Here is a 19,712-nt window from a genome sequence, read left to right on the forward strand (position 1 = left end):
GCCAGCGTCCCTCTGCTCCCACAGAAACCGCCAGTGAAGCCTCCCTCCAGCTACAGCAGCACCAGCTTTTGGAACAGCCGCCTGCACACACAGCGAACAATACTACTTGGATTATGCAGCTCTGCACAGTATGCCTAGGTTGCATATGTTTGGCTCACTGCCTCTGTTCTCCTCATCCATCATTTATAGGGAGCGGAGATGGAACGAAGGAGCAGACAACCAAAATGCCGCTGGCTTGCGGCTCCCTCCTCTTATCGTCGTCAGGCAGTTGCACGGCTCCAGCTCCGCCACTTTGCAAACTAATTAAACGGATGTCCCTGCATACACATGAGAAGTTTATTAGCTTCAGCGGCTTAGTCAATCTCGAGCTCTCCTCTGCTGCCAATGCAAAAGGAAAGATCCTCAAACCAGGCAGTTGGGTGGGGAGAGAGGGAGAGCGTCCTGGGCTGACACGCAAACTCAGGGTGAGGAGACCAGAGCTCCCTCCATGCTTTGCCACCAGCCCTTCTGCATCATTTTGGGCAAATGATTTACTCCTGCTTCTGCCATGGCTTCTGCACATTATTCCAGCTTTTCCCAACGTAAAGTTAAAGCTGTCTCATACAATTCTTTCAGCAGCATGATGGGGTACTTTTGGTATCAGTCTAAAACGCTGAGGACCCCACCGAGGATGCTCTGTTCTCACGGGGACACAGCCCCAACACCTGTATTCCAGCAGAGACAACACCGAGCAAACCTGAGTGACAGCAAGGGGACAACGATCAGACGTAACTGCTGGGTTCAGGGGCACCCAACAAACATCTGAGAACACAGGGAGGTTTGGCCAGATTTCAGCAAGGGTTAAAAACCACTGGAGTTGTGCCAATCACTGCTAGGTCTGTTTCAATACAACTTAACAAAACACACAAAATAATATTAACTCTGAACATATATTCAGGTTCACAAAATACGTTGAGCTCTTCCTACAGGAAAGTGAGTGCAGACATTCCTGTGAGGAACCTGTCAATACCAAGGAGCCCCTGGAGCAATTCCCTTCCCAGGCCCCAGGCGCAGGCGGGCCCTCAGTGTCCCTGCTGACGGATTTCTGTGTTAGTGCCAAATGAGACCCCGACACCAGTTCCAAAGCACCTTCAGGGAGAGAATCTTCTGCTGTGACTGTCATCTCCATTTCCTCCTCTCATTCCTCCCTCCCCATGAAGAAGTGGAAAACAGGTTTAGGATGCAATTAGCACTGATGTATGTCTTTCATCTTAGTAATTATTTTTATTATTTAAATGTATTTCTTATGGCCAGATTTTGAATGATAAATGAGTGCCAATGAGGGCTCTTGGCACAATGGTCTTGCACAGTATCTGCACTTGGCTATATAAAATACATATATGCAACTAAGAAGAGAATTACAATGGAAACCCAGCTCGACAACTCAACTCCTGATAAAGTGCTCATTGTTATTATTAGGACTATCTCACAACATGCCAGATGGTTTTCAAACACAATTCAAACACAGACAGATGCCCTCTGGTAATTCCTGTACAGGCAACTGGAAGCTATTACTGTACCCGTAGCAGAACTGAAGGTATGCCGGAGTGTTTAGCTTCACCTGTCAACAAAGATGTAAAGAAGCTGCAAACAGAAGCGCCTGAGACATGCAAACGTATCCTGTTAAGACTATGACAGTGCAGATGAAATATTTGGGGGGAAAGCAGTGATAAAGTCTTCAGCCATTTCAAAAAGTTCCATTGAATGGCATCTGCCAAAGTCATTGGAGGCAACCTCGACCCTTATACCCCGGCAATCTAAAAAACACACTGTTTAAGAAAGTCAATGAAAAGAAATAAAAGCTGGTAGCTGCAATTTTTTTGTCAACTGTTACAGAAAGAGTTTGAATATGAAGCTATTTCTTTCCCAGAGCAGCTAAGCAACACTTTTCCTTGGAAGTAGAAAGCACCAGTACCTGAAGATGGCAGTTTGAGGGTTCCAGCATAACACAGTGAGTTCAGGTCAGGTAGCAGACAAGCACGGAAATGCAAAGAAAGTGCCCAAATCAAACTGGAGCCCCACGGCTTTCACCTGATGAGGACAAAGGCACCATTTACGCAGGACTGAGTACTCCTCCCTGTATCCTTACACCTGTTGTGGGAGATTTAATGCAATGTTCTTTGTACTCCAAAAAGAGGATATTTTCCTTCCCCGTCCCCACCCTCCACAGGAAGGAAAACTGCTAGGAGATCTCTACAAAGAGCTTTCTGTGAATGTCAGCCTAAGGACAAGCACACTACGCAACCTCTTCTCCTAGGCCACGTGACCCAAGAAGAAAGTCACAACAACCAATTTCATGTCTCACATAAAACTTCACAACAATTTCTGGCAAAACTTGAGACAAAGGTCATCACATCACTTCAAGGGATGGTCCTGCTAAGCCATCCTGGCTGGTAATGGCTGAAAATGGTCATTTCCGACCAAGTGCCTTAAGGTATACCTCTTTCTGTTCAGCATGAACATAAAAATATAGACAATATACACCTTTCTAAAGACAAGAAACAATCCTTTGCAGAAGGGGACTGGCTACAATGAGGGTGGTGAAACACTGAAACAGGCTGCCCTGAGAAGCTGTGGATGCCCCATCCCTGGAAGTGTTCAAGGCCAGGTTGGATTTGGTTCTGAGCAACCTGGTCTAGAGAAAGATGTCCCTGCCCACGGCAGAGGGTGGACTAGACGATCTTTAAAAGTCACTTCCAACACAAAACATTTTATGATTCTATGGGCAGCAGCTCCCTGAGAAACTACTGTTAATTTCCAAAGATACTTCTTCAGACTTTGAAAACTGATGAAGAGACCTTTGTCTTGCTCATAAAAAAAAAGAAAAGAAAACAAAAGGTATTGGAAAAAAAATCCAAGACTGTGAACCTGTGTCTGAGTTTAACCCCCAGACTTCTGTGAAAAACTGACGGGACAGGAGGAAAACCCATCTCTGCAAAATGTGCCATTTTTATTTACAACATATGCATAGGGCTCAAGAACACCTACCTTTTTTTGTAGCAATGTCTTAAAATACTGACCTTGCTAACTCCTATATGTAACAGAACCAAAATGCAGTCAGTGATGAAAAAGTCAGCTCTCCAGCACCTTCTTTATGAATATTCCTGCCCTGACAGCACAAGTAGCTGCTTCATTGCTTGCAGAGGTGTGCCAGTTACTCGGATGGTAATTGGCATGAGATGCTCACACCATTTCTTCTGTATCAAACCGAACGTTTTGTTTCAATAGTCACTGAACCGACACGGAAAACAGGTGATAAAATGCACCACTGGGCGACACAGTTTCAGCTGCAGAGGTCATAAATGAGAAAAACACTACAGAGGGCAAATTTCCATTTCCTCTCTTCCTGTTTTTGTGAAAGTTTCTCATTATGTCAATTCCTAAAAATTAATCAAGGTGAAAACTCCAAATTAATGATGACTAGTGGCAAATACAATTTAATTTGGAAGCTTTGGATGCCAAGAGAGCAGGATCTGATTGGTTCAAATTTATAGCAGGGCCATGAATAGGAGCATGTGCTGCACTTGGGCACTTCTCCGAAAAGCGTAATGACACAGAGGTACTGAGCGCTCCCCACTCACCACTCAAGCCCAAGCTGACAACTCTCCCTCCTCAACGCTTTCAAAGCTCCTGTTTCTTTCAGAGAAGGAAAAAGAAATACTGAAAAACCTTTTGGGTCACATCAGAGCAGAAGGAGACAAACTGGTGCTTGTTCCCCATGAATGTGACTTTGTCCTGGCTGGTACTGGCTGAACTGGTCTGGGAAATCCAGCTGCTGCCCACATCAGGCTCTCCCATTTACAGCAGCTCTCTGTGGAGCTGTGCTAAGTGGTCCCCATAGTCTTTATATGTATACATATATATCTATATATATACATACACACCTAAGGGTACTCAGAAGTGCCTCATATGTTCCTCTTTGGGGGCTGGCATCTGACCAAACCAGGGCCCTGTAGCAGGACCTGGATGCTCTGCACTGGCTTCCACTCCACCACGGGGATGTAACGGGCTCTACCACTGTAAATTCAGTTTTAGCATCTTAACACCATCTCTGCCAGGACAGGAATCCCGCAGCGCTCAGCACTGTGCACGCCCACAATAACAGACAACCCTCTCCCAAAGAGCTTGCACGGACAGACAAAGGAGCAGTATCTACAGAAAGCAGCGACTGGAACTTAATTCTTCACAGCAAAACGAAAATCAAAACAGGCTTATTCTACTTAGACAACAAGTACCAAAGGAAATTACCTGTTGCACACATGAGACACCCCTCTGAATAACCAGGACCCTCTTTTTAGGCACACACAGAATAGATAGTTGCTACATTTCAGAACTACAAGGAACTCAAAATTTTTATAAACATTTAAAGATCCCACTTTAACCTCTGCTTGATCTGTAACAATCTCAGAGGGGGGAAAAAAGCCACAAACAAATACACATTTGAAGGAAAGAAAAGCACCAACTGCCAGGCTTCCTCTGGCATTCAGAGGAGGCAGACAGTTCTATAATATAATAACACACCCTCTCCATTCAAAAGGGCTGGCAATGTCAGAGCTCAGCAACATCTTAAAAAGAAGCCATTTCAGCAAACAAATCATTGTGCATGTGTGTGACAGACCTAAAATAGCCCCCCACGCCACTTGCCTGAATGAAAGATTCACTTCTGTTGCCAAGCAAAGACGGGTCTCAGTCTGACTTGAATGTTCCAAGGGAGGAAAATGTCATTTTTTAAAAGTTGATCCTTCTAAGTAGCATCCTGAGCTGAATATATAGTACATGTTTTCCCATGAGCCATAAAGACAATGTCCTATATTTTGACCATGAACAAGCTTTTCTAGGAATGCAAATTCTGCTCTCAGTAGTCACACAATGGACTACAGTGTCACAAGCACTGTTCGTGCTCCATTAGTCATTCTTTCATTATTTTTTTAAACACAAATTCACAAAAGGCCTACAGTGTGTGTAGAGCACTTGCTAAACAATAGGCTGATTGTTTAAAATATTTGCAAGATTCCGAGAATAGAAAGCCAACACCCAAAGACAAACCAATATGCAGCACGTAATTAATAACAAGCAAGAAGCCCACAGGATCATGCTTTCATGAGTCAAACAATCCAAAAGGTAAAAAACAGGAAGAACAGCAGCTATCAGAGGCCTGAACTGATATCCTCCGATCTGCACGTGGAAGATAACTACAAAATTATCTGTATTCACGACAGGAAAAAGAGGAGAGTTAAGTTTCTAACAAGCTCCAGGCTGGTATGAGATGGTACACAGCTACAAGGAAGAAAAACAAATCTTTTTCAAGAAATTGTTAGACTTTTGCTGGGAACTGACATTCTACCTCTGTTTCACCAACTATATTGCAGCCCATATCTACAAAGCCCATAATTAGTTACTACCTCTCGAAAGCCGGCTGATAATTCAGTATTTTGGTCTGATTCCAGTTCCTAATGGAAATACGTTTGCCTTGCGATAACCACCACAAGCACACGTGCCTTCGTGTCCAGAATTAGCGATCGGGTGGACAAGGCGAGTGACACACCTGCTCCAGGTGACACCTGGTGGAAATACAACCCAGTTGTTGTGGTTGTGCTTGGGGGAGATGTCTGACAGACCTCCCAGCGATGGTGCACACCTGTGGTGTGTGCTGCAAAGCTTTGGGGTTGCCAGTCACCAGGACAGACCCTTAGCATTGAAAATAAAACTAATACAAATGAAGACGGGTTCAAAACACAAGCCTGCTTACTGTCCATGCAAACAACATTGCCTGCTTGAATGATTACCTCATTTCTGCACCGTCCTACACATTAGGTTATTGCTATGCTTTTGGGAATCATCTGGGATTGTTCAGAAGGAGCTAGAGCCTTTGTTTTCAAATATAAGATATTACAGAGAGTGGGACTGAACCAGAAGCAAAGAAGATCCCTGCTCTCAAGAAAATAGTATTTCTGGGTCCAAAACACACAGCTGAAGGAGGAAGTTCCAGCACCTCAGGCTTCAGATGGTTGGAAGTGACAGCAAGAAAGCCATCAGGGTGATCACTGATTGACAGGATGTCTGGCAAGCAATCTCTCTGGCTGTGATGAATCAGCACATGTCCTGACTTGCAGCTTTCTCCCCCAGACAGCCGCCCAGTGGCTCTCTGCGCAGCATGATGGCCTCTAGCAAAACGGCAACTCAAGAATCCAAATCCAAGTGTCTCCTGGTGCTACAAGACCAGCCGTGTTTCTTAGCCCTACCTGTGGAAGAAGCCGGTCCCAGGGCTCAGGACATTTTGTGGAGAGAAGTGACCTGGGTGGTGCTGCTGTCTCCTACATCAGAGCAACCTCAGATTTACCACTGCACCCCACAGGAAAAAGAGGGCTGGCAACACCTGCCTCCACAGGAACTTTGAATGCAGACAAAAGTCACTACAGAAATCCTACACACAGTTCAAAACCACTCTTGCCGTTTACTAGTATTTATATTTAGCATGTAAACTTCCACTCCCTTCCTTTGAAATATATTAAGCCAGAGAAATATTTACAAGTAAAAAAATATCAGGATTTTGATATAAATTCAGAAAATCAAATGATAAGGCGCAATAATAACTCCAGAGTCTGAGAGCAAGGAGAGAAAGAAAAACATTGAAACCAATACGGGATATTTAATATTTCCTTTGCTTGATAAGTTCATCTTTTTTTCTTTTTCTTTTAGAAGAAACCTCTTAATTTGACAAAGGAAAGAAACAGAAATAATACCCACATTGGTAAGTACTCACCTTAGGACAGAAAGGAGAACTGGATTAAAAGACAGATACAACTTCGCTTTTATTATTTATGTTCTGGCAGTGCCTTAATTTCTAGTTACATAGTAGCAACCAGTTACATACGCTTTAACCATATATGTATACTTCTGACAGTTCATTTGCAGTCTCGGTTTTTCTTTAGATTCCCACCTATTTCCCTATTTAAAAAACACCTTAGTTAGAACGTAACATGTATTGTTAAATGTTCTGATTTTCTTCCAAACACACACCACACAACCCCCACACCGAAATAAAGCAAACACCCACAGGAATTAAAAATACATGCAATTTACTCATCAATGACATTACTTGTTCCATACTGGGAATAATAAAAAGGAGGAGGAAATAACATTTAAACACAGCCAATCCGGAGAGTCTTGTACCACCTAGCAAAACTGACAGGGTATCACCTTGATAAGCTTTCACAGACACTATGTGGCTGCGTGCTCTGCCAGGCTCAGCTCAAAAAAGGACTGGGAACAACTGTATTCTGTTGGCAGCCCAGCCCCTGCACAAAACTGGTCCCTAGCGGAGTTTCAAGGCTAAAATAGTCAAGCGTTCAGTAATCTGGGGGGTTTATTTCCTGAAGATGAAGCTAAGACAACACGTGTTCAGAAGCACTGAGCACCTGTATCTTGTCACAAGTCCCAGAGAGCCCAGCAGCTCTGAAGGTCGTGGTCCGTCAGCCCAAGCCCCATTTTTCTCACTCATACCTGGGACCAGGTATCCCCACTAACTCAGTCCCATTTGTTGTCCAAATAAAAAGTCCAATTTCCAACATGCTCAGCAGCCACTGATTTCTACATGGGTCAGAAGGGCTCTGCACACTTACCCCACTGGCCAGTTTCAGGGTGCATGTTGAAACAAAGGTCTTTCAAATTCTTCCACCTTACAATGAAGTGAGGCAAGGCAGACAAAGTTTGCGAGCTCATCTGAAGATTTTCTGTACATCAGCTCTCACACATCCAAAATAAGGGTTTATCTTCCCAGTTCACCCACAGCCACTTCCACCTGTCACTTCTGGTTCCTCAAGCAGAAATCAGTGTATGTGAAAAACCAAGTAACTCAAAGAGAAGCAGGACCAATGAGGACTGGATGGTTCAGCTTGGGATGGCAGATACCACAGGTGTCTCTGCTCTCACTCAGTCAATGGAAACCCAGGCAATAGAGTCCAGACAACAGTGCAGCTCTCCCAGAGCAGACAGCCATCTTTGTTCAGTTGAATTACTTGTGCAGTGTATGGACTCTGCAGAGGGTAGGAAAGTTTTAGATACCTACTTCACATGGAGATATGAGCCAGATCCTGTCCTGGTTTCCAGAAGATGAGTGCCTTGTGGCAGAGAAGTTTGTATTTGCTTTTTGTTTTCAACTGAACACAGCCTTGTGCAGACACCAGAGGAAGCACAGGGAACGGAGGAAATGCAAAAATTAGAGAATATAATGTGTTTTTCTAACTTGAGAGAAGCCTTGTCCTAGAGAATCTGCACATATTTGTGACATCTTTCTCATCTAGGTATTCCCTATGTTGAAAAAGGAACAAGCTTTTTCTGTAATGGAAAAACTGACCTGGCCTCCCTTCCCATCTCCATCTTTGTCTAAATGCAAAACTTGTCAGAAGTTATTACTTTCACTCCTCTGTCAAGCAAGGTTAAAGCTGTCTAAATGTTACAAAAACTACCAGTGGACAAACCTGACAGACATACACAAGCACATGAAGGAACAGGTTTAAGAAACTGGACTACAAACCTCTGCTTCATCCTCAGTTGACAAGAGATTTAGTTAGTATGTAAAAAAAGAGCAATCATATGACTTAGGAAATAGCTCCTTCCTTTTTTTTTTTGGCGTGGAGAACAACCCAGACTCAGTGTACTTTTGGCTCTACCACAATGATTGGGAGGGAGTTCTGTGCAGGTGGTCACATCTTTATCACCCACTGTAGGCTCTCCTTACAGTCACTGGCGAGACAGATGACTCCTTCTTCCCCGCTGTCCGCAAACACAAACCCAGAGACCAGCAGAAATTTGTATCAGTCCAGTGAGATGAGACAAATTTCACCCAAGGTGCCTGTATTTTTCCTCATGCAAGGTGGAAGCAGAAGGTAGAATCTAGAATCAGAGTTACGTTTTAGCAAAAAAAAAGATGACAGATGTCCGTCCATGGCACTGAAGCAGCAGTGATCAGCAGAAGCTGCACCCCAGCAGATGGTAACAAGCAAAGGGCCAGGACTGCTCGGCTGGTGAAGTCCTGAGCACATCCACAAACAGTCCCACCACTTTCCTCTTCTCACATCCCAGTATTTAATAACCATTCTGGTAGGATGCTTCTTCACCTTTGAGGAAAAAGTCTTGGGAAGCACTCTCTTGTGAGCTGTGGGGGCTCATTTTCCAGGTGGAAGTTGGATGTCAGTTCTTAGACTGGAGGACACAGCCTGAATTTTCAAGCCTATTCCAAAAGTCAACTTGGGTAAAATGTGAGCAGAAGATCCCACATTTTTCATTTCTTAACCAGAGGTGTTCTACTTGCAAATGAGATGCTGATGAGTTTTGATTAGTTAAGGGTATCCTATCTGCTGGTTAAATCAGCCTCTGCTCTGATGACTGATTTTTGACAACCATCCTTCAGCAGCCACTGACACCACAGGTTCCAGTGACCTGCCCCTGCCTTCAGCATCTGCACAGCAGCAAGGCAGTCTCTGTAATTTTCCACTTGTAATCAACTCGTTTACAGGCTCCAGCTCATCCATGGGCAGATTTAGCTGAAACAGCTGACGAGAATAGTCCTGCTAACTGTCTGTGCAGTAATTCAGATATTAGTACTTTTTGTGCCAGGAAAAACAAACAAACAAAAGCAATCAAACAAAAACCAACACCACTTTTCTCACAAACCACCAAGCAACGATCAGATGTACACTCAACTCGCCAGTGAAATGTTGTTCAGATAAATATAGATGGGTTAACTTTTAGCCCTGTCATTCAGTACTGTCATTGCTCCTCATAGGCCATAAGCTTTATAGTGAATTTTCAAGGCCTTGGGACTGAGGTTTGTTACTCTTGCTTTGCCTGAACTTTTCTTCGCCAACCTGCAGCTTTGTTTTACGGGGTTGAGTTGCGACTGCAATTTCTGTAATTGGCCGGGTGTCTGTATCTACTTTGTTTTATTTTTTTTTGTGTTTGGTACAACTACAGTTTTGCACAGAGAGCAGTAACAAGCAGTTATTCTGTATAGAATGAGATATTTACCACTAATATAATGACTTTGTGTAGAGGAAATATAACAGTCTGAGATGACAGCAGGGGCCTGGAGAAGTGGAGACAAAGGATGTGGCACAGAGGAGTACAGGGGATGAGATGGGGGACAGGCTTGGCAATGGGGACCATGGCTATAAACAGCTCACCAAGGGTCAGTTAAAGAAACGCCAACCAGGAGCTGGACAAAACTGGTTTTAGAAGTAACAAAGATATCAAATAAATAGTGTCTGATATCATAAAAGCAACTATGTATAGCAAAAATCAGATGTAGTGTAGAATTGCAGAGCAATGAAGAAAGAGATGGGTCTAAAGTTTTACCAAACATACTAAAATGATCCCAGGTGGATCCTGCAGTGAGGAAAGAAGAAACCATCAACATGAACCTCATACTTCACCAGCAAAGGAGTCCGGATGCTGACAACTCACTGTAACACCCACCACCACCAGAATAAAACCAGTAACACTGGGACCCAGAGTTGCTGTGGAGGGGCGAGCAAAACACCAGGGACAGAAACAAAAAAACTCATCATGACTGTTTTAACTGCATTATTATTCTCTTTCTGTAATAATTTCATCTAGACTAACAATAATCAGACTTTCAAAATTTCAGTTACACCAACAGTAAGTTCTTCGCTATGTAAAGATGTGCTGCCTTTTTGCCCATGAACAACATTTTGAGCGTAGCACTTTGTATGGACATGTAGGCTCTTTACATCACAGTAAATAAATCCAGATTAAAATGCCATTTTATTCTAAACAGGTGTTGTACATCTTCTCAGAACAAAGGAAAAAAACCATAAACTCATGTTTTTGTAACTAGTTCAGCAGAAGTATGATCACATACCCACACCTGATCCAGATCAAATTTGAACCATTGGGTGACTTAACATTAATGACTCTGGAGCCACGGACAAAAGACCAGAGAAAGGCCCAATATGTAAAGTGAGAGCATTTGTGCAGAGCTAAAAAAAAAAACTTCTAGAACATCACCTTGAAGGGGTTATGGACTAGAAAGCTGCTAACACTTTCTCTTCATCAAATATATCAGGGTTTAGAAAGCAATGGAAAAGAATTCATGGAGCAGAAAGGCAAGAGAGAAGCAAGAAAAAGAGCTACCTTGAAATCACTGGAAAATTACTGAGTGAGAATATTGTCTGGCAAAAGAAACTACAGATGGTAGGAAAAGGAAAAACAAATACTTGAAAAGTTCCACTGATTTTTGTTGTTGCCTTTCACTGAATTTTCCTTCAATTAAGCTCCCAGTTACTGAGGCTATAAAACACCCAAATATTTTTTAGTTCAAAATGAAGATGGGGATAATTTGTGACAGTGTCTCCTTTGTATTCTCTCTTTGCTGAGTTATCCCCAAGAGCTCTGCAAACCAAGCACTTCATTACCTTTCTGTTACCCTCCTCTTCATGGTGCTGTGGGCTTCCCATGGACAAGTGACAAGATCACGTTTTTCATGTCCCATTTTACATCTACACCTTGTATATAACACCTTATCAGAGTGACCTCTGGAAGGCTGCCGATGCATTTCTAATGCATGCTTGCTGGTTTTTCCCTCAACTAAGCTTTCTGGTAATGTAAGCCCTTTGGTGTACAGATCAGGTCTCTTTTTACACTACCTGATACCCCCAGCGCTGAAAAAACAGTAACAGTAAAGCAGGTCACCAGGGTAAGACTCATGAAAAAGAAGCTGTGGACTATTGATTCTGCTGAGCCATTCACGAGGTGCTATGACCTTTCCAAATGCAGTTCTTGCCTAATAAAAGAATTAGCAAAGGAAGGGAGACAATAAAATATCAGAAATTAATTAAAACCCGTGTTTGAGAAAGGTGTTAATCTATAGCTGAAGTCATAGCAGGAATACAATCACATAACAGATAAGAACTGTGTAATTTGACATCACCAGGTCATCCTCAATCTTAAAATTCTGCTTCTGTAATTGCATCTCTGTTGTAAATAGCCTGTAGTAAAGGCACTATGTGTACGAGTCAAAACCGTTTAGCAAATAGACTGTTGGTCAATGTAACATTACCGTGTCTCTTCAGAAAAGGCAGTGCTCAATGGGACTCAACACAGTTGGGTTCTGAGCCCAATTTTACTCCTCACCAACCATCAGATCTTGCCTCATCTCTCCACAGCAGTTTTTCGTCTCATCCTTAGACTTTCTTGTTCTTCACCAATCTCTCAGCAAGGAGTCTCAGCACTTAATTACAAGTCCAAGAGCTTAATAAAATTACTCGCCAGGCAAATATAGTCCTGGCTTAGGCACATTTAAATAGTTGGTCCCTGGCTCTTCAACACACATATCATCACTATCTGTATAGCAGGTAGAATCATGGCACCCCAAATTCCTGTGAGGTATCTAAAAAACAACAATATAATATTAATTAAGAGACAGGTGAGTGTCAATTGTATCTTCTGTTCTCAAACTGAATGGTCAGAGCTTGGCAAAGAGATCTGTGTGTGCCTGACAGAGAAAAACTTCTAAGACTGAAAGTCTTACACTCCAAGAGAAGTAGGAGCTGTTTGTGCTGAATGCAGGAGTCGAAATGTGCATGCCAAAGTTTGCTACTAAAAACAATTCCCAAGTTCTTCAAAGGTAAGTTTCTCTTCCCAAGTGTACTGCATAACTTAAAAGCTCTAAAGTCTATTTGACTGACTGTTATTTTCACTATTTTCTGCCCCAAATTCTCAGAATCTAATAGAAGACTCTCCTTGCTTTGCAAATGTATATGCAGGCAAAACTGTTCTTTATCTTCACAATATAGAGTACACAAAAAAAACCTCTCAGAATGCACTTCAGTTGCAAATAAGCGTTATAAATTATCACTCACATGTTAAAATTAATGATAATGAATCCATCTGGAGTTGCTAATTGGTTCTAGGCACAGTGTTAAGTTTCTCAGATGCGAAAACCAGTTCATTATGAACACTCAGCCAACAACATACTTGTCTTTAATGGTAATAATTCTTGAGAAATCCTGCTTCATGCATGTAAGAAATCAAATGCAAGAAGTGCTTGCAAAACCCATGAAGAAAATGACAGCTACTCACATTTCACTGAACACCAGAACTGGCAAAAAGCTCCACTTTCAAACTCTAACTTCCATGACTCATCACAAAACAACTCAATTGGTAAATCTCACACATGTGGTAGCAATGTGGTCCTAGAGAGCTCTCCTCGGCCAAAAGACCCAACCCCTTCCAGCATCACTCTAACCCGTGGGGAAAGAATTCCTTCAACGTAGCCTTAAATCAGACCAGGTATTGACAGGACCTTATTTCAGACAAAGCAGCAAGTTCATACCTCATGGAACTATTGCTTCACCAGACCGTGCTGCACTGATTTACACAGAGTTTATGTTTTCAGAGTTATCCCTGCAAACATAAAGACAAGGAGCATGATTATTCTCATATGCTTCAGTAGAAGTGCAATGCGCGGGATCCCCGTTGTTTGCAGATCTCTGCGGATGATGAGCACCAGCAGAGAAGTGGTAACAAGCAACCAGAAAGTGGTAACATCAAACATCGCTACAGCCGTGCTGGCAGGAAACATCTGCCCACTGCCTTATCTCTTTCTCTCATTTTATACTGATGTTGAAATAGCCCTGACGTCTCCTACAGCAGTGTCTTTACAGTACAATCGGCTCCACACTTGGGCACAGGCAATACAAATTTACCTTCAGCAGATCTAACAGGCAGCCTCTTAGCTATCTGACTGGACTGTTGTTCAGACTGGACTGTAATATGCTTTTTCAGATATTTCAGAGGAATACAGAGATACACATTAATTCAGAAACTACAGCACATCATCACAGACACTGCACAAACAAAATGCCTAATTGCTTTTAATGAAAAGCAAATATCTTAACAACCCCTTTTTCCTCAAGTCATGTGTTCTGCTAAAGTCATACATGGCTCTATCTGGTTTTCCTTTCACAAAAGGAAAGATTGTGGTAGAATTTTGCTGACTGTTACTTTGAATTCCATAGGTCAGAGGGTCCATATGCAACCTCAAATTAAAAAAAAAAAAATCCCAACACAAACACCACCCACCCACAGCTCTACCTACAAATTAATTTTACAAGTTGTCTTTGTAGAAGTCTGATTAATTGGCACAGCTGAAATGTGTTTATCTCTCACCCAGGATCCCCAGGCCATTCTACAGATATAAAAGCAGTCCTTAACATTCAGTAAAGCTTGCTCTTCTGGACATAACCACACTGTAGCTCATCAAAGGTTCAAATCAGTGTTTTACCTCTCTCCTTTTTCTGTCTCAAGGGCTGCTCCTCGCCTGACACTGCAGACACACAAGCGGTCCTTGCCAGCTGCTGGTTAAGTACCACAGCAGCTCTTTATGTGTGGTTGTCCCAGTCGTCTGTCTTCCACGAGAACAGGATGCAAGGGGAAAGTCCATCCCAAATACTGACCTTTGGAAACCCCAGGAAGCTGCAGAACCCAGGGCTGTGCCACCCAAAACTAGCACTGGGTGAGGCAGCTTAGACATGACAAGCAGAACAGCTGTTTCAGCACAACTATGAGGCAGCTGCGTTAATTTGCTGTGATCTGCTAATTTGAAACTAACTTGGTATTTCCACACAGAGCTGGGGATTTTTTACTATGTACAAACAGCTATACTGTGAGTCTTGCAGAGTTTTTCAAACATTTTTTCTAGTTGGGAAAATACATAACATTTGTTTAGTTATTATCATACAGGTACTGCATATTACTAGGGTCTATTGAAATACCATAGCAACTTTCACTGTCAAGTGCTATTACTGACATATCTCATGTGCATTATTAAAGGCCAAATAAACATATCTATGTTCTTTAAGGCAATTATTCATGTGAGCAACCTTACATGTGAGTAAACTCTAGCAAGCATGTCTTCTTGAAGAGTTAGATTTTAAGTATCTCTAGAAATATGAAACTCAACTTCTGAGCTCGAGCTCAGCTGATTGTGTCCCTGTATTCAGCGCTGGTGAGGCCCCACCTTGAATACTGTGTTCAGTTTTGGGCCCCTCATCATAAAAAGGACACTGAAATACTAGAGAGAGTGCAGAGGAGGGTGATGAAGCTGGTGAGGGGCCTGGAGCACAAGTGTGATGAGGAGCAGCTGAGGGAGCTGGGGCTGTTTAACCTGGAGAAAAGGAGGCTTAGGGGAGACCTTATAGCTGTCTACAACTACCTGAAAGGAGGTTGTAGCATGGAGGGTGTTGGTCTCTTCTCTCAAGTACCAAGTGACAGGACAAGAGGAAATGGCCTCAAGTTGAGCCAGGGAAGGTTTAGATTGGATATTAGGAAAAAATTATTCCTGGAAAGGGTTGTCAGGCATTGGAAGAGGCTGCCCAGGGAAGCGGTGGAGTCACCATCCCTGGAGGTCTTTAAAAGACATTTAAACAAGGTTCTTAGGGACATGGTTTAATGCTAGAGTTATGGTTAGCCTCGATTATCCTGAGGGTCTCTTCCAACCAAAATGATTCTATGATTCTATGACATTTGATACTAGCACCTTTCCAAGTCTTCTAAATCTTGCATAAAACAATTCAGTCAACTACAAATCAATAAGGCTTCCCATTGCTAGGTAACTGAATCTGGGATGAGTGGCCTTCTACGCTTTTTTGTTGTTGTTGTTGTTCCTTTTAAACAAAACAGATTAGAAAAACTGATGACAGCACCCTCGTGATTCATTGTGCTCCTCACATCATCCCCAAAGCTTTTTCTTTTTAGACAAAACCACTTAGTGAAAATGAGTCACATCTCTATAGTCATAGGTTAACAATTCAAAGTTGGTCTAGCTATTAGACCACAATCACAGAGATGAAAGTATGTTTCAGTGCATACAAATGGCCCCATTAGCTTCAGAAGGTTTGTTCAGATGCATAAAATCAGACTGCAGTACAGTTTTAACGAAAAAAAAAAAGATTAATACCCCTTGAAAATGGATCAACAGTCCAATTCATACAAAAATTATTTATTTGTGCAGAAGTATCACTAGATTTGCAGGGGAAGCAGGTAATAAACATTCTGAAGGTCACCAGGCATTTCTCATTACATGGTACTTTACTTCCTTATAGTTTTGTCTTAATCTTATCCATTTCAACTAAAAGTTTTCAGAGTATACACCAAATCAAAATGAGGGTTTTTTAATTAATAAGTGCAGGTGAAAAATATTTTTGTTTCCAATACGTGGCTAGAGAAAAATCTATTTTCTTTGAAATACATCAAAAATATTGGATAGCTCTCTTCTACAAATTCTAGATGTTGGAGCAGAGACTTGAAATTCTGAAAGCTTTTGGATAAGATTTTTATATCCCAAGAAATCTGCTAAAGTCTGGGCCTTTCCAGGGCTTGGAGGACATAGCCTTGTGCATGCTCAACAGAAACAGATTTATCATCTCAATTTCCCAATGGTTCCATCTGTGCAGGGGATACTGCTGAGAGGCTGAACAGGAGTTTCCTTGTAGCCACTGGCTCTTCCGAGTTAAGTTCTCTTTTGTGTCCATAGGTGTGTGTCTTCTACAGTGACTGACCTTCAGATGGGTCCAAAGTGATGCAGAGGGAAAAAGAAGAGTACATTCGGTGAGTGAGATAAGGGGTGTCTAGGCACCTGACATGGCACAGGCAAACTGCATCAGGAAAATTATAAAGACAGCAGAGAACAGAACAATTTCATGAAGGAGGGAGAAATGAGGATGACAAGTCATGAAGGATTCAAGAGGGAAGAAGCCTAAGTGCAAACGGGCACTGCCTGTCTGGGGAGCAGCTCTGTGAGAAAGGGGGTTCTGCTGAGGAAATGTCAGGCACGGGAGTACAGAGACACCAGCAGCAAACAGGCCACCAGCACCCTGGGCTGTAAGAACAGAGGCACAGCCAGGAGATTCAGGGAAGGATCCCCCTCTACTTGGCACACATGAGAGCACTTCTGGAATGCTGCATCCAGGTTTTAACCCCCCAGTGCAGGAAAGGCATTGATGAGCTGGAGGAGTTCAGGGAAGCACAACTGCAACAGTGACACTGGAGCAGCTGCTGGTGACGAGAGGCTGGGGAAGCCTGGAGCAGAGACTGCATCAGGGAACCAAAAAGCGGCCTCAGTGCCTTTGTGGAAAGTATCCAGGAGATGGAGATGGGCTGCCCAGAGAGGCTGTGCAGTCTCCGTCTCTGCAGGTTTTCAAGACTAGACGTGGCAAAAGCCACATCCTGCACTGATCTCAGAGCTGTCACTGTGGTGAGCAGGAGGCTGGTCTGAGGGATGCTAAGATACCTTCAGTCTGAGTGAGCCTGAGATCCTAGGACCTGGCTGTGGCAAGGGCAGCCAGAATGGGACAGAACAACCTTCAGCTATCAGGTCATCCTGCTCTCAGGCCCTACCAGGAAGCCAAGGGCCTCCTGCACCAGCACCCCTCCCCATCAGCCAACGTCCTCCCATGCTACCGTGCTGCACTCTCCTGCACCACACACTGCCCAAGCAAGACACAGTTGTGAGTCACAAATTCAAACTTCACCAGTAGCCTGTGGAGGGTGGGAGGAACAGGAACTCCTCCTTTCAGCTTCTGTGGCTTAATCAAGCGCTCAGGAAAAGCTGTGAGGACAAAATCACAAATGTTTAACACATCCCAGGAGAGTCACTGCTGAAAAAGCACAGGAGAAGGCCCATCTGGGAACAGCAGTGTGCAGGATGGCAGCCAACACACCTTGTGCCCTCCTGGTGCTTCCACCAAGAGCTCACGGGTACTATTGATTTCCTTATATCCACTCACTGGACAGACCAGACAGGCAGCACAGCTTTGGTTATTTAGAGCTTTTACCAAACGGCTGGTGGGGGTGGCACCTCCTTCTCTGACTGAACGCCTGCAAAGGGAACTGGCTTGGCCGCAGTCAAGCAGTGCCCACGCATGCACCACCGCCCAACACCACCCCGAGCACCGGGACACCCCGCAGGGCAATACCCGGCGGCGGGGAGACGCCAGAACCTGCTGCCTACGGGGGCAGAAAATGGCACCAGCTCCATCCTCTCGGTTTCCCTCTCCCTGCCGGCCCCTCCTTCTGTCCCCCCACGCCCCGCGATGGCTCTTGACTGACGAGGGCCCCTCAGGCCGCCGAGCGGCGCGGCCCGGCCCCGGCGGGGGTGGATGGGTGGGCGATGGCACCGCGGCCGTTACCTGGAAAGGGAGTCGCCGCTGGGCGGCCGCGCCGCCGCCGCCCGCCCGGCGCCCAGGCTCTCGCAGCTGGAGCTCTCCTCCATGCCGGGCGGCGGGGTGGCCCCGGGGCGGGCGGCTGGCTGGCTGGCGGGCTGTCAGCCGAGCGGCGGGCGCCCGGCGGGGCGGGACGCGGCCATGTTGGCCCGGCGTGCCGCGCGGGTAGGGCGGGCTGAGGCGGGGCGGCGGGAGGGACTGCGGGGAGGGAGCGGTGCCGGCAGCGGTGACCCCACCGGGTCCCCTTCCCCTCAGCCGTTATTCCCGCCAGCCAGGGAGGGGAAGGGGGTTGTTGCCACAGCCCCTCCGCGCTGTGAGCCTGGCCGGGGGCCCCGCTTCCCCCCAGCCCAGGGGCCGAGGGGCAGCGGGCAGCCGGCCAGGGGAGGTGTCCGTGCGGGTGAACAATTGGGCAGCAACTCCCTGCCCGGCCTGTTCCAAACCACGGGAAGGTGGCAGCTCCCGGGTTCCCTCCCCAGCGCACAGTGGTGCTTCCCAAGAGCAAGGAGATGGACTCTTCCCAAGAGCAAGGAGATGGACTCTTCCCAAGAGCAAGGAGATGGACTCTCCCCAAGATCCCCCCGAAATCATCTTGTTTCTGTTAGCCTGGGTTGCTAGAGGTTCTGCTGAGACCCTGTGTTGTGCTGTGTACCTGTAATAAAAACCATTTGTGCTCCCCACGTTTTTAATTGCCAATATCAGCTCAAGAATGCTGCCTGAATTTACCCCTGAAGCGTGTGGGGAACGTGTGAGGTGAAATGGGGTGAGTCGCAGGGTGCAGATGTGGATGCTGCGTGTGTTGGCGCGGACAGGAGGTCCCTGACCGGCCCCTGGTGTGCGTACCCGGGCGTTTGTGCCTGGGGAGCCCTGTGGTCACAGCTCAATATTAAATGTTCTGCACAAAGAGCCATGGTATGTTCAGTTCCTTGGAGCAATTCAGTGAGCAAGAGGAAAACTCTTGGCGTTGCTTACAAAGACTAAGGAATAGCATCTTAAGCTTCCCATACCCAGCACAAAGGTGTCTTCCAAATGCAGAGCTGTTCTGGCAAAAATCCCGTGAGGCAAAGAAACTGAAATGTTTGGGACACATTATTAGGCAGGTGGGCTTCCAGTGAGGCCTGTTTGTTGGTGAAGAGGGCACCTGATGTGAGCATTGGTCCAAATGGACCTGCCCCTTTGAAACACTGCCTCAAAACAACACAAACTCTCTATCTTCTAAACATCTGAATGCTCTGTGGCGGTAAAATTGTTACTGAAACATCACCCCTCATTCGTGCTCCAAGGAGTAAACTAGGTGATGTACCTCTGTTGTTTCCCATTTTGTTCCTGCGATCGGAGTGTAACTGCAGAGCAGGTTAAATTGTGCAGATGCCCAGGAGCAGGACTGCACCAGCCCCCGCCTGAGACTGCACCAAGAGGCTATGAATTTGCCTC

General features: G+C 44.8%; 1 protein-coding gene across 1 annotated transcript in view; it reads right to left on the reverse strand.

Annotated features, from left to right (window-relative positions):
- MTMR2 (myotubularin related protein 2) overlaps positions 1 to 18,434 on the reverse strand; it is a 64,990-nt gene extending 46,556 nt beyond the window's left edge. The window contains exon 1 of the mRNA XM_065832242.2: positions 18,249 to 18,434. Coding sequence (XP_065688314.1) covers positions 18,249 to 18,331 — 83 coding nt within the window. The 5' untranslated portion in view covers positions 18,332 to 18,434. The remainder of the gene's footprint in view (positions 1 to 18,248) is intronic.
- Between the last annotated feature and the right edge of the window lie 1,278 nt (positions 18,435 to 19,712).

This window comes from Patagioenas fasciata, chromosome 1 (genome assembly GCF_037038585.1).
Source record: "Patagioenas fasciata isolate bPatFas1 chromosome 1, bPatFas1.hap1, whole genome shotgun sequence".
NCBI lineage: Eukaryota > Metazoa > Chordata > Aves > Columbiformes > Columbidae > Patagioenas > Patagioenas fasciata.